This window comes from Panthera pardus, unplaced genomic scaffold (genome assembly GCF_024362965.1).
Source record: "Panthera pardus isolate Hobbes unplaced genomic scaffold, ASM2436296v1 HiC_scaffold_1, whole genome shotgun sequence".
NCBI classification, from domain to species: domain Eukaryota; kingdom Metazoa; phylum Chordata; class Mammalia; order Carnivora; family Felidae; genus Panthera; species Panthera pardus.
Window position 1 is genome coordinate 89,625,653 of NW_026526654.1, and position 14,477 is coordinate 89,640,129.

General features: G+C 49.8%; 1 protein-coding gene across 2 annotated transcripts in view; it reads left to right on the forward strand.

The window, feature by feature from the left end:
* Positions 1-13,989, forward strand: part of CRYL1 (crystallin lambda 1) — a 131,548-nt gene extending 117,559 nt beyond the window's left edge. For both annotated transcript variants that reach the window (XM_019448023.2, XM_019448024.2), the window contains 3 exons: positions 5,589-5,694; positions 12,997-13,103; positions 13,483-13,989. In XM_019448023.2, coding sequence (XP_019303568.2) covers positions 5,589-5,694; positions 12,997-13,103; positions 13,483-13,596 — 327 coding nt within the window. In that variant the 3' untranslated portion in view covers positions 13,597-13,989. The remainder of the gene's footprint in view (positions 1-5,588; positions 5,695-12,996; positions 13,104-13,482) is intronic.
* Positions 13,990-14,477: the final 488 nt, after the last annotated feature.

The window sequence follows — 14,477 nt, forward strand, 5'->3', positions numbered from 1 at the left end:
TTCATTTCTCATGAGAAAAACTGTGAACCAGCATGATAGTTCTTAATTTACACTTCAAAATCTGTATTACTTTGTCTAGCAGTCACCAGGACTTGAGTTGGAGGTTTCTAAAAAAAGAGAGTCCAGAACCCCTCGCTCCTACTTGAGTTATTTCCACGTCAGTGAGTATTCTCGTGTAGCCCATCCCCGAAACGTCTTTGCAGGCCGGGAGCTCACTGAGATTTACCTCTGTTCCGTCCTTGCTCTAATTAGAGATTGAGGTGGGCTCTCTTTCTGTAACCCCTGCTCCTTGGCCTCTCTGACCAGAGTCATGGTAAAATAAAAGAAGCCCACTGGCTCCTTCGTGCCCTTTTTTGTTGCTTTTCACTGTGACATTTTCCTAAGATAAACCTTTTTTCTGGCTCTTGGTTTTCAGTTGAGACAGTGGATCGAAGCCTCAACAGCTCTGATTGGGAGGGGCAGAAGGACTTGTGCATGACCTAGCGCGGGTTCCTCCATAGTGTATCTGTGTTCCTGGCGGTGATGGTGGCGGCAGCCAAGTTAAAGCAGTGTTTGCACAAGAAAAACCTGAAAATTCAGGTCTGGGTATGGTGAAAAGTAGAGCAACACAAAACAGAAGAAAAGCAGAAGCTGGAGATTAGTGAAAAAAGAAGTGGACAAGGAAAGGTGGCATGAAGAAAAATGAGAAAAGTAAATGAAAGTGAGGGCGTGCAAAAAATACGTGAATCCAGTCAAAATTTAATATGATAATGGGACGATCAGCGAGAAGGCAAAATAACTGTGTGTAGCTGCTAATCAGTAGGGGAAGTCGTCCCAGGAGATTCATGCCTCAGTACTGCCAGACCCCTTCTTCTTCCTTGTCCAGAAAACCAGATCACCCTTTGGCCTACTGCGGGCCATTCGATGTGTCTTCTCTCCTTTCCCCGCCTCACAAACAAAGGCTAGATCCAAGCCATCTGAAGGTGAGGACCATGCCTTGAACTTGTGTCCACTGGTGAGGGCCATGTTGGCTGGGCCAGAGTGCCCACATATTCAGTCAAACATAGGCTAGATGTTGCTATAAAGATATTTTGTAAATGTGATTAGTTTAACTTCTATAATCCGTTGGCTTTAAGTACAGGAGATTTTTCTCAATCCCCTGGGAAGGCTTCATCCAATCAATTGAAAGGCCTTAACAGCAGAACTGAGGTTCCCACCCTTAGCTCCTGCTGCAGATTTCAGACGTATCAGCACCCTCAATCACACAGGCCTGTCCCTCAAAATAAATGTCTTCACATGTATATAACCTATGAGGTCTCTCTCTCTGGTGGGATCCTGCCTGATGCATCCCCAAAACTTTACTTGTACTTACAGTTTGTATCATGGTATCTTGTGTTTTCTTTCTTTCTTTCTTTCTTTTTTTTTAATTTTTTTTTTAATGTTTATTTTTTTGGGGAGAGAGAGAGACACAGAGACAGAGTGTGAGCAGAGGAGGGGCAGAGAGAGAGAGGGAGACACAGAATCCGCAGCAGGTTCCAGGCTCCGAGCTGTAGGCACAGAGCCCGACGCGGGGCTCAAACCCATGAACAATGAGATCATGACCTGAGCCGAAGTCAGACGCTTAACTGACTGAGCCCCCCAGGTGCTCCTGTGGTTTAATTTTAGAGAGAGAGAGAGGAAAAGAGCAAGTGTGGGGGGGGCGGAGGAGAGGGGGAGAGAGAAAATCCCAAGCAGTCTCCACACTCAGCTCAGAGCTGGACACGGGGCTCGGTCCCATGATCCTGAGATCATGACCTGAGCCGAAATCAAGAATCAGATGCTCAACAGGTTGAGCCCCCCAGGTGCCCGCAAACCAGATTTTAAACTAACAGGGGGTCTAGTGTTTGTTGCTCTGTATGAGTTTTTGGAATCTTTCAACCACTCGGGGCTTTTCTTTGTCCGTGTGACTTGAGAATTTCGCCACAGAATGGAGGAAGTGCTGATGGCTGTACTGACGAATGTTCGTTGAGGCACGACACGCCGGAGTGGGGCAGGCTTTCACTCTTCCAACGGGCGTGCAGCTTGCCACCTGTTCCCAAGGAACTGATTGTCAGCTCAGTATGACCAACTCAAGCACCTCTTTCTGCCACTGTGATTATCAGTTGTAATTGTTATTGAGAATATTAGCATCAAGACCACAGATGTCACTAAGGACCCGGGTGGAGTGGAGCTTAACCACAAAATTAAGCACTCTGAGCTGCAAAATGCCCTCGTGTGAACCTTTGGTTCAGTGCTGAGTGCAGCTGAATGACTGCTTAGGACCATTTGTTTTCTCTGCTTTTGGCTTCTGGGTAAAGACTCAAACTTAGAGAATCTACCTCAGAAAATCCAGATGGGGCAGAGAGAAGGATTTAGGAAGAGAAGATACTAAAACTCTTTCCCTCTTCCCATTTGTTCAACTAATGAAGAGTAAGTGATGAGACACAGATGGTCATTTTGGAGAACATGTGGGAATTGGAGGAGAGTGTGGCTGCCCCCGCCCCCCGTGTGGTACCATAGTGTGGAGAATCCTTCTAAGGCTTTATTTAGTCGGGGTCACTGTTAGCTCACATACTTACAGATCAAAAATTACTACTCGTGGGTGGCTCACTTTTGGGGTATTTTGAAGCCCTTCAGAAGTCAGCTGAACACAGTATTTAGAGGAAGACAGCAGAGGCGAAAAGCATTGCAAGTGTTAGGTAGCGTCCATATTTGCATCCTTTACAGTCTGAGTGCTGTAGGGACACAGCACTCCTTGTCCCTTGACAAGCACTCCTTGAGGCTGTTTGGGATGTTGACCTGGACCCCGGGGGAGGGCGAAGGAGAGTCTGCAGAGCTCTCGCCTGGCTGCCTTGCACAGCATTCCTGAGCTCACAGGGTGCAGGAATGCTACAGCAAATGCTTTTAGGCAGCCTGGGGAGGGGACCCAAAGCCACCCTTCCGGCCCTGAGAGCTGGGTGAGGAGGGAGAGGAAGGCGGGGGAGTCCTTTCAACAATCGGTTTCTTGACAGTTCCGGACATTACTCTGGACCTTTTGTGTAGCGTTGCCTCCTTGTTGCTGCCCCCTCCCCACTTAAAAGCTTCGCTACCAGAAGCGAAGAGGGGCAAAACTTGTTGGCATTTGAGTAAACTGAATCAGTTAATTTGGTCTCCTTAGCAGTCCAGCTGAACATTTGGTAGGATGATTTCAAACGGATAGGAAACCTGGTGAGACAGCGGGATAGTCCAGCAGACTAGCGGCGCCTTGCAAGGGTGACGCCATCAAGTGTTGGAGAGGTTGCCGAGAGCGACGGGGACCCACATACACTGCCGGAGGCAATGAGCACGGGTACAACCCCCCTGGAAAGCACCTAGCATCATCCAGTCGAGTCGAAGCTCTGTGTGCCGTAGGACAGCCGCTCTCCTCTTGGATGCGTGCCCCACGGGCCAGGAACAAGAATGTTCCCAAATATTTGTGAGCAGTAGGTTGGATTAGTAAACTGTGATTTTATATGTCAACAGGGGAGGCCAGACCGCAGCTGCACACAACACAGGTAAAGCTCAAAAGCATCGAGTGGAGTGAAGGAAGCAAGTCACAAAAGAACGCACAGCGTGAGTCCGTTTTGAAGAGGAAGATAGGCAAAACGCAGCTCTGCTTCAGGAACATAAACATAGATGGCAAATCTTAAAAGTAGAGAAATAGTTACTACAAAAGTCTGGATGTTTGCCTCCAGGAGGGAGGGAGGAGGACGCAGCCAGGAAGACCAGCATGGTAGTGTTGGCAGGTGGGGGCGAGGTGTGCTTTGTAATTCTTCTCTAAACCACGTGTGTAGGTTCATGCACATCTTTGTTTGTTTACCGCCCCCCCCCCCCGCCCCCCCCCACACACAAAACTAGATGGAAAGCAGTTCTTTCAAACAGAGTTCCTCAGGCATGCCTAAATGGTACTTGCCCTTCGTGGGTGGCTCTTTTTGGTTCTTTGGCCCCAGCCCCTTTCTGGTCCCTTCCAGCACCGCCGTGGTGGTCCAAGCACCCCTAGGGACCTGAGACACCGGTGTTTTCTCCCTCAGCAGCTGATGCAGTGATGGAGGTAGAGGAAACAAATCTGCTTCCTCGCTCAACCTTGTGGGTGACTCTGAAGTCTGGAAAGTAGCGATGTTGCAGAGTCCCTGGAGGAGGAGGAGGAGGAAGGACAGCAGGGGCGGGCTCTAGCCTCCAGTTCCTGAGCGGGGAGAGCCTAGCCCAGACCTCCCGGGGCTGCCTAGAGGCCAAACAAGCCTCCTCCTTGGCCAGAGGGCCTGGCGAAGCCCTGTGATGAAAGCTTTCCTCTGCCACAGGGACATCCTCTCAACAGGACAACAGACTGTCCTTCCAAGGGAAGGACAGGATTTGCTCCAGAGCAAAAGAGGTGGGGTAGGGTGGGCCACTTGTGTGAGCCTGTTCCTGGGGGCCGGGTGGGTGCACGTGCCTGGTGTGCCTCTGGGCGTGTGGGCAGGACTGCGATTTCCGCAGCAGAGCGCTCCGTCCTCCCCTCCAGCTGGGGACTGGGGGCCAGCAAGGCTGCCCAGGGAAGGGCTGTGAGCCATGCAGGCGCACTCGGCGGCTTCTTAACGGAAGGTAGATGTGGCCTAGCTGTCAGGCAGGAGCATCTGTCTTCACTGTGCTCTGTGTGAGAGAAACCAGTCAGGAAAAAGGAACTGGAGACTTCACAGTAATTCTAGCAGTCTGACCAGCAAAGACCCAGGGGGAGATCTGACGGCCTTCCCCCTCCCCCCCCCCACCCCCCCACCCCCCATCTGCCTTCTGACAGCTGAATTGCCCAAGGTGAAGATATCCTGGGATGGAGACTCAACTGGCCGTGGCCTCCTGGATCACGCACGCATGTGCTTATGCGTCCCTGCTCATTCCAAAAGCCGTGAGAGGTCGAGGCTGTGCAAAGAAAGGCCAAGTAACGCAGATGGCCAATCTGACGTCTGACCTGAACGCACGAGAGCTTGCCTCTTGCTTTGCAGTCCACATTTGCAGAAGATTCCAGGGCCCCACCTTGCAAACAACACCGGTTCTAAGCTGCATTTCATCAAAGGATGTCATTTTTATGAACTCATTAAAAGCTGGACAGGGCTGGGCTTGCAGGCGGGCAAAGCTTGGAGGATGACTCTTCAGTTCTTTTCATGGCTCCAGTCGTTGCGTCCAGATCTCAGGCTAATATGTGGAAGGTCCTTCTTGTGCTTTCCCACCAGTGCCCTGCTCGCTCTTCTCTCCCTTCCCTTCACCCTGTCCCCCTTCTCCAAAGCTGCGAGTGACACATAGCTTTTAGGGTAGGGAACGGAAGACAGTGGAGATTGACGCATAACATGGGAGCTTGATTGCAGCTCTGGAAAAAGCGAGTTGGTATTTGACCCTCTCACAAAATATTCTCTTTTCAGGATCTGTTTATATGTTACAGTTTTGTCACGCAAAACCTGTGAAACACATGTAGAATGAAAATACTATTCTGGAGCTTTGGAGAGTATTTTGGGATTGTGCTCCAAAGGAGTCAGCTTGAAAGTGATGGCAAGAACGTTGTTTCTCCAGAGGACTCATCTGTGTGCTGCCCCATTTTCTCCATTTAGGAAGGAATAGTGTCTCCGAGCGACCTTGACCTTGTCATGTCAGATGGCCTGGGCATGCGGTATGCGTTCATCGGACCCCTAGAAACTATGCATCTCAATGCAGAAGGTACGCTTTGCTTCCGTAGGGGCTAAGATGGGAGTTCTGTGCTGTTTAGCGTTTTTAGGGGTTTTGTAAACAGTACAGTTTTGCCTTTTTGTTTTTAAACAACTGGACAGAAACAGTATCATATGAAGGAGACGGCGGCCAGCCCTGGTAATTCCCAGACGGGGGCTGCAACAGATCGTAGTGTCCTGAGATGTCAGTCCACATGGTATCCATGAACCCCAGGGCTCTGCGCGGCAGAGGGCACTCAGGCGGGAAGGAAGAGAAAGACAGATGCGTGTGGTCATGGAGACTTTGCCACGTTACCCAGAAAGTTGTGTTCTCCTGAGAAGGATGATGCGGCTGCTTACAGAGGCAAGGAGAACAGATAGGGAAATGCCGTACGTCTCTCCTGCCTAAATCTGAGCAACTTCTAAGTGTGACATTTGGAGCTGGAGGTTTCCCACCAGGAGGCTGGGAAGCCAGGGGGGAGGCGCCTCTGCAGGGGAGGGGGCTGCGCTGGGCACGGGCGGTGCTCAGGCCAGGCCAGTCACCCCGACTTCAGAAGCCGACTGAAGCCGACTTCAGAGGGTCTGGGGAAGTAGGGCCGAGCCCACGATCTAGTGACTCTTAACAGGAAGATAGATTGAGAAAGGTGAGAAGCTTCCAAGAATGAAACTGTCAGCCACACTTCAAGTCAATCAGAAACAAGACGCCATTCGGAAAACAAGCACTGAAACCTACACTAGACTGAAAATAAGTTTAAAATGCTATGAATAAAAATCTAGGCAAATATCACCTAAATGTCATCAGTACCTGCTATCTCTTAGTGTTGAAATTACAGGTAACTTTTATTACCTCTTTGCCTTTCTGTGTTGTTATAGTTTTCATACATAATTATTGCCATGTTATTTTAATATTTATATTATACCTGTAAAACGTATGTAGGGAGAGAAAGGAAGTGTTGTATTTAGCTCCAACGGTCCACACTTAATTGAAATACTGAGAAACTGGAACTTATCCAGAAGAAGGTGAGCGGAGAAGTGTGTGTGTACGTGCGTGGGTGTCTTTTGTGGGCGTGGACGTGGCAGACAGACAGGTTTGGGCTCAGCACATGGCAGGAAGTTTCTAGTTCCTGGGGCTGACGTTGAGGGAGAGGGCCATGCTGCGCATGGTGAATAGAGCAGTTGGGGCTGGTTGCCCACCTGGCAGGATGTTTAGATACTGAGCAGAGATGCCTGTAATGAAGCTGGAAATCAGGAGTCTGTTTGACTGAGGTTTTGTGATTCCACGATGTTTTGGTAATGCTTCAGTTTTCACCACCGTAATTTTTTTTTATAAGCCTCTAGCTTTTATTTATTTTTTATTTTATTATTTTTTTTATTTTTTTTTAATATATGAAATTTATTGTCAAATTGGTTTCCATACAACACCCAGTGCTCATCCCAAAAGGTGCCCTCCTCAATACCCATCCCCACCCTGCCCTCTCTCCCACCGCCCATCTACCCTCAGTTTGTTCTCAGTTTTTAAGAGTCTCTTATGCTTTGGCTCTCTCCCACTCTAACCTCTTTTTTTTTTTTTCTTCCCCTCCCCCATGGGTTTCTGTTAAGTTTCTCAGGATCCACATAAGAGTGAAACCATATGGTATCTGTCTTTCTCTGTATGGCTTATTTCACTTAGCATCACACTCTCCAGTTCCATCCACGTTGCTACCACCGTAATTAATGAAGTATGACTTCCAGTGAATATGTTGGGGCAGTTTCGCCAGACGTAATCTTGCAGGTGCGCATACGGTGCCTTGCGGGTCGTGCAGATGGGGTTCAATACCTGACTTGACTCTTCCTTAAATGAGCGTGGCTGAGAGCCGCTGCAGGAACAGGGAACTCTGTCCTAGCACGAGCATCTTACTTTTGTGGCAGGAGGACAGTTGAACACAGGAGGATAATGTAAAGAAAGACGCCTCTTTCTTTAAAAGTGAAACGAGGGTTTTGAAGTATCATTAAAATAAAGTCTGGGAGAATTTCAAATGCTTTTTCAGCCGGCACCTTAAAGGTGGCAAACATATTTAAACACTTGGCATGCGTATCAACACGGCTTGATAACTGCCATGTTTTTCTCTGTAATTTTCTTTTCTTCAGAATAATAAGATAACTCAGGTATCATGAGAAATCAATAGGGAGACAGCTGAGAACAGCTTTGACTCTCAGACAAATAGAAACAGAAGCCAATGAAACCAGAAACTCAAGAACCAAATAGTGTGGCAGACAGGAAGGAGGCCCGTAACAATTTTTCAAACAAAGCAGATATGATAAGAAAACCTAATTGGCTTAATATGATAATGGTGGACGGATGTAGTTTTCAACTTCAGAGCATTCCAAAGACCAGAGTTAGAGTGTTATAAGATCTGGCTTGTAACCAATGGAAATGTTCATTATTCTTCATAGTGTCATCCAGAATATATCAAGATTGGACGGAGAGGGTTCTTTTTTTCTGATGTCGTTTTCCTAAAGCCAGCATCTCAGGTTACGGCTGGTTATTAGTCTTAAAGCTACAGTTTATCTAGAAGTGGTAAAAATATTTTAGGATTTGTCTTTAATAGCACCTAAAAAATAGGAGGCCACCTTGCCTACTTTGCCTTTTGGCTGAATTTTAAAAGCCACCCTCAGCAAGGACAGACTCTCTGAAGAGGGGGTCTGGTCAGCGGAGCCAGTCAGCCTGGGTTCCTACCTGATTTCTCAGCTAACTAGCCTAGGGGCACCTGGGTGGCTCAGTCAGTTAAGCATCAGCTCAGGTCATGATCTCGAGGTTTGTGAGTTCGAGCCCCACGTCGGGCTCTGTGCTGACAGCTCAGAGCCTGGAGCCGGCTTCGGATTCTGTGTCTCCCTCTCTCTCTGCCCTTCCCCCGCTAAGCACTCTGACAGTCTTTCTGTCTCAAAAATTAAACAAAACAAAACAAAACACCATTAAGCTAACCAGCCTCTTGCAAGCGAGTACCACCCCCCCCCCCCCAATCAAATGGGCCTGGCAGCAGGGACTCCTTTCAGGGGTGCTGTGAGGATGAAGCCAGATGGAAATGTTTGTCTCGATGGCTGACACAGATGAGGTCCCTTAATCAGTATTCTGCTCATACGGTGTTTTGTCTTGTTTTTTAATTCACCAGTCTTCCAGTTTTTTTTTCCCTTTTTAACTCTCCCCAAAAGATTCACAAGTGCATGAGGAAAAAATACAGAATGAATACAGATTAGGGCATTTTTGCAATAGAATAGTGACATCTCCCGACTTCAACCGTTTGGTTGGTTTCTTTGCTAAGCTTTCAGACTACTGGGTCAGCGAAGAGAACTGCCCCATTTGATACCTATAGCAGCTTTTTGGGCGCCTCATGACTTGACTTCTACCTGGAGAATGACTGTCTGAGAATCGGCAGGCCCCAGAAATCACCTCCAGTTGAAGCCAATGTTTACCATCCTGCCTTGTAAAATTTCCTGCTGTGTAGAGATGCTTGTCTTTTTTTTTAATTTATTATTTAAAAAAAAAATGTTTTTTTCAACGTTTTAAATTTATTTTTGGGACAGAGAGAGACAGAGCATGAACGGGGGAGGGGCAGAGAGAGAGGGAGACACAGAATCGGAAACCGGCTCCAGGCTCCGAGCCATCAGCCCAGAGCCTGATGCGGGGCTCGAACTCACGGACCGCGAGATCGTGACCTGGCTGAAGTCGGACGCTTAACCGACTGCGCCACCCAGGCGCCCCAAAATTTATAATTTTTTTACTTGAGGTGCTTACTTGCTGGGTTTGGCTCATTTACACAGGGCTGTTAGTTTCAGTGAAACAGGTGAACTGCTGGAGTTAAGGGGCCCCAGGTAGGTTTCTGTCTCCACCCGCCTCCCTGACCTCAGGTGAGGTCTCACTCAGGTGGGAGTTAGATGATGTTGCTCTGTGCTTTGGGGCCTTTTTGATCTTCCTTAATAAGTTCTGTGAAACTCTGCCTCTTAAAAGCAGGTGAATTCACGTAGGTGTGGGTTCATACGTCGGTGCGGGTTCATACGCTGTGTGAAAACCAGACTCCTCTGGTGTGGGTAGCGGTCAGGGCTCTCCAAGAAACTGAACACCCAGAGCCCGTCTCAGTAGCTGCCGCCGCGGGTGACAGCAGGACCGTGCGTGTGCCTGCTGGCTGTTGCATAAATGCAAACAGAGGAAGGCGCTCTCTCTCTCCACCCACCTTGGCTTATGTTGAAGGTTCAAGAAAGCACCTTGTCTTGCCCTTGTGGGCTCACAGCTGAAGAATTCCAACTTAGAAAGCAGCAAGCCACGCTGACTCTAATCTCATGAGAATCACGTCTTTCCCCCACTTTTTCTTATTCCATATAAGCATCTCTTAAGAAATCAGGTTCAAAATCCTCTAAAAAGCTAAGCTCGAGAGAGTTTGGGGAAGTATATTGTTGAACAGGACAGAGGGCAAGGACGTAGAGGAGAGAAAATACAGGCGAAGGCCCGAGTTCGTAGTAATGTAAGGGAAGCCTGGACTAGAAGGACAGAAGGTGAAATGGTTTCTTTTCCTCCCCATTTCCAGTGAAATTAGTATTATGGGATAATTGCCACGCACCTCCTTTCATAGTGTAGAGAAGCCAAAGTTATTGGTGGAAATGGAGTAAAAACGCTCCTTTTAATACTTGTGTCGTAGAAGAGGACAGATTGCAAACAACAGTAGCAATGATCAGTGTCCTGGGACGTTGCAGGTCGTGACTGTAAGTCACCACGAACTTGCATGTTGGGTAAGGGGCGAGCCCTCCCAGGGGTGTCCAGCTTCTCTGCAGGTGGTGGGGGACGGTCTGCAGGCACGCGCCCTATTCGGTCCTTACCTTCACCACAAACAACGGGGCTGTTTGTCCCAAGAGCCCGAGGGCCTGTTACAGAAAGCATTTTTATATTAGTAAGAGTGAAATTTTCAGTGGTTTCCTGAACAGTACGGAGGAAGTTATGAATTGTGCGACAAGGATTTTTACTATCTTTTATTCTAGTTTGAAGAAATAAGTGCCCTTTAAAACGACAGATTTTACAAAAGGGAGAGGGAAAAAAGTTCTGGAAAGCCCTTGGGAGACTAAAATGACTTCACAGGGACAGGGAAAGGTGAACACTTATTCAGCAGATGTAAAGTAATCTAGACGTGAGGCACAGTATGTGCACTGGGCCCTGTGGGTTACTGCTCACACAGGGTGGGGGGTGGAATTGGCCCCTGAGAGCCTCTGCTTTCATTCCAGGCGGGCAGTCCTCAGCTACAGGAATTTTCCCCGTTTTCTTCTCATTTGGTATCTTTACACCTGACTTGATTCTAGTGTCTCTGCCCCACCAAAAGGAACACACTGTATTCGCGTCTAGATTTTATCACCTTTAGTTCGAGTAAATAAACAAATGGATAAAGTGAAGCAGATATTTAATTTTCAAAAGGAAATAAATGCACGGGTTGTTTTCTGTGTTCCAGAAATGCCATGCCATTCAAGATGGCTAGCCAGTGTAGGACATTTAGGAGCCTCCCTGAATCCCGACTGTCAAGTTATGCTTACGTCAAAGGAAACAAAACTCCTTATTTTTATTCGAAACGACAGTATCTACCACTTAATTATAGGTGCTAATGTCAGAAAAGTTGGTATGCTTGAAATGTGTACCCTTGAAAACAGCTTCTCTTCTAAGAGCAAATTGGGTTTAACTTTAGCTGTCTGAAAGAGAAAGGAAACCATTTGAGCCAAGATGGACCCCCAGTGAATTGAGGCTTTCACGTCAGTGTAGCCGCACCAAAACCAGACCCCCAAGGAAGCTGTTAAGAGTGTCGGGCGGTGGTCGTTTTTATTTGAACTTAATCAGACACACTTTTCGTGGCGTGGGTGGGAGCCACGCTCTGGGATCTCTGCAAAATCCACAGTTGCATCTGTTCCCTTGCTCTGTCTTCCGCCTGACTCGCCGACCACTGAGTCTGGTTCTGGAAAATGTCGGAAATGGGCCAGAGGCGGAATAGCAGGCGGCTCAGCGCCTGGCCTCGGCGGGGCCCGGGCCGGGAGACGCCTCCCGGTCCACGTACCTGGGACCGGCCTGGGACCTGACGCGTGTCCCGGCGCACGTCCCCGCACCGGCCCGGCCGCAGGTGCCCGCGGGGCGGGGCGCGGGCCGAGCTGGCCGTTTGCCTGCAGCTCGCCGCCGCCGCCGCCGCCGCCGCCGCCGGGCAGAGCGCAGAGCGGGTCCCGGCAAGCCCGCCCCGTGTCGGGAGGCCGCGCAGCTTGCCTGGGGCTTCCTCCCGGGGCCCCTCTGCCTCTGACGGGAAATGGCAGCTGCGGCCTCAGCCAGCCCGCGCTGCTTCTCCCTCTCCCCCTCCCCTCCGGGATAAGCCTCTTCTTCCTGGGTTTCTCCACCAGAATCCCAGGGTCGCGTCTTAGCCCCTGAGACCCAGGCTTCCCAGGGCCCCGGAGCCGCAGGAGCAGGTGCAGAGCAGCGCCGCCAGGGGACAGATGCCGCCCGGGGCTCGGGGTGGCCGGGCGCCCGTCCACTGGCCAGAGCGGAAGCGGGCGCGCCCGCGGAGCCTGCCGCTCAGGTCGATGCAGCCTGTGGCCAAGAACCCGCCACCTTGCAGACTCCCAGCAAAGTGGTAACTAGAACTCAGGGAGTAAGTGCGAGACGGGGGCGGATTTAGGGAGCGTTGACTTTGGTTCTTAGAAAATGAATTCGAGGGGCGCCTGGGGGGCCCAGTCGGTTGAGCGTCCGACTTCGGCTCAGGTCGTGATCTCACGGTCCGTGGGTTCGAGCCCCGCGTCGGGCTCTGTGCTGATGCCTCGGAGCCTGGAGCCCATTTCGGATTCTGTGTCTCCCTCTCTCTGCCCCTCCCCCACTCATGCTCCGTCTCTCTCTGTCTCTCACTGATAACAAATAAACGTCAAAAAAATTTTTTAAATGCATTCGAGCCATTCACAGAAGTAACCTTACAGACACATTGTTGGAGACCTTTTTGGTGACAATGGAACCGAACGTGATATTCTACAAATCAGTGCAGGAGCACAGGCCAACCCAAAAGTCTGTAAGAGGCACTGACAGAGGCCCGAGGGCCCCGTCACTTTTCAGGGTTTTAAGATCTGATGGAAAGCTTGAATAGTGACATCGGTGAGGACGCGCGTTCCCCGGGGCCAGCTGACTGCGGTGGGCGTCCCCCTGCACCTTTTCTTCATCCACAGGAGGAGGAGAACCTAAGCCTGAGCTAGGGTGAGACCCTCTGAATAGATTTCTTCATTTGGAGTTTTATAGTGTTCTTGCTGATATTGTGGGTTCTTGCTTTCGTGATTTCAGGTATGTTAAGCTACTGTGACAGATACAGTGAAGGCATGAAACATGTCCTAAAGACTTTTGGACCCATTCCAGAGTTTTCCGGGGCCACTGTTGAAAAAGTTAACCAGGTACGTAGACCCCTTGGAGAGACTCGTGCAGGCCGAGAGGAAGCCCTGTGCCACAGGTGAGGTTTTATTTGTAGCCGGGCTTGGCCTTGGATCCTGGTGGTTCCTCACTCCTGACTTGGCGTCCACGGTCCCGTCGCGGTCACGGGAGACCTTAGAGCAGTGTGACCGATGAACTGGTGGCTCATCTGAATGGTCTCAGAGGAGCTGCAGGCCTCTTTGGATTCGGAAAGTTTATGTTAATTGAGGGGTTACTAAGCTGCTTTTGTTTTTAAGAGCAAATGCTCAGTTTGAATAACTAGGAACCGTTACTCTCCTGGTACGTTAGTTCCTCTGCACGCTCTGGGATTTTTTGTCTTGTCTTCTCTCTTCCTTTTCCCAGGCCATGTGTCTGAAGGTTCCCGCGGATCCGGAGCATTTAGCTGCCAGACGGCGGTGGAGGGACGAATGTCTTCAGAGACTCGCCAAGCTGAAAAGGCAGATGCCGTCCCAGTAAGAGCTTCCTGTGAAGCCACCGGCCTTCCTTACCGGGAGTCCCGTTCGGTGGAGTCACCAGCACCCAACCCCACCGGTCAGGACCAGTGGGGAGCCGGGCAGTCTTCGTGGAGACCCGGGGCCTGGCCACAGCAGCGGGGCTGATCGTGTCCCCGCCTTGGGTTCCCGGCACACTGGGCCTGAGGGCTGGTCACTCCCCGCCACCTGGGCAAGCAAGAGAGCAAATCGTCTGAGGATCTTCACCTTTTATTTTTAGTGTGATTCCGTATTTTAATCTGTAGCAAAGTATTTTCGTAATTATCGTCAAATCTGCTTCTGAGTACTCCGTGGCCCTGAGGCAACTGCCTTCATTTTGCTAGTGCTTATTCTGAATAAAGGTTTTTGATTGCATAAAGACGTCTTTTTTCTTCCGGTCTTTCTGAGAAAGACCAGTGTTTGATTCTAAAACGATTGACTTATTTCTTAGTGACCATGACGAGTGAGTGAGCAAACACTTTGTCGTGGTGCCTTCGTCAGCCGCTCAGTAAAAATCCACCGTCTGGGGCCAGTGTTTCCCAAAGTGGATTCTACGGTGAGTGCCCTGGGGCTCTATGGTGAGATGTGTTTGGGAAACTCCTCCGACTGCCCCACCCTTGGGCACTCACAGGTCTATAGGACACTAAAGTCTCCAAAATTCTACAGTAAATACAGCTGTTTCACCCAACACTCCATTATCTTCTTGGATGTGGAGTCTTGTTCTAGCACCAGTTCCCCAAATACTCTAGCAAATAGCAGTCCAAGTACCCCCCACCCTGCATGAGGCCAGCACATCACAATAACTTGGATCACAGGATGCCACTGCAGGGCTCCCCGGCAGCTCCCCACCCAGTGACCCTCCAGCCT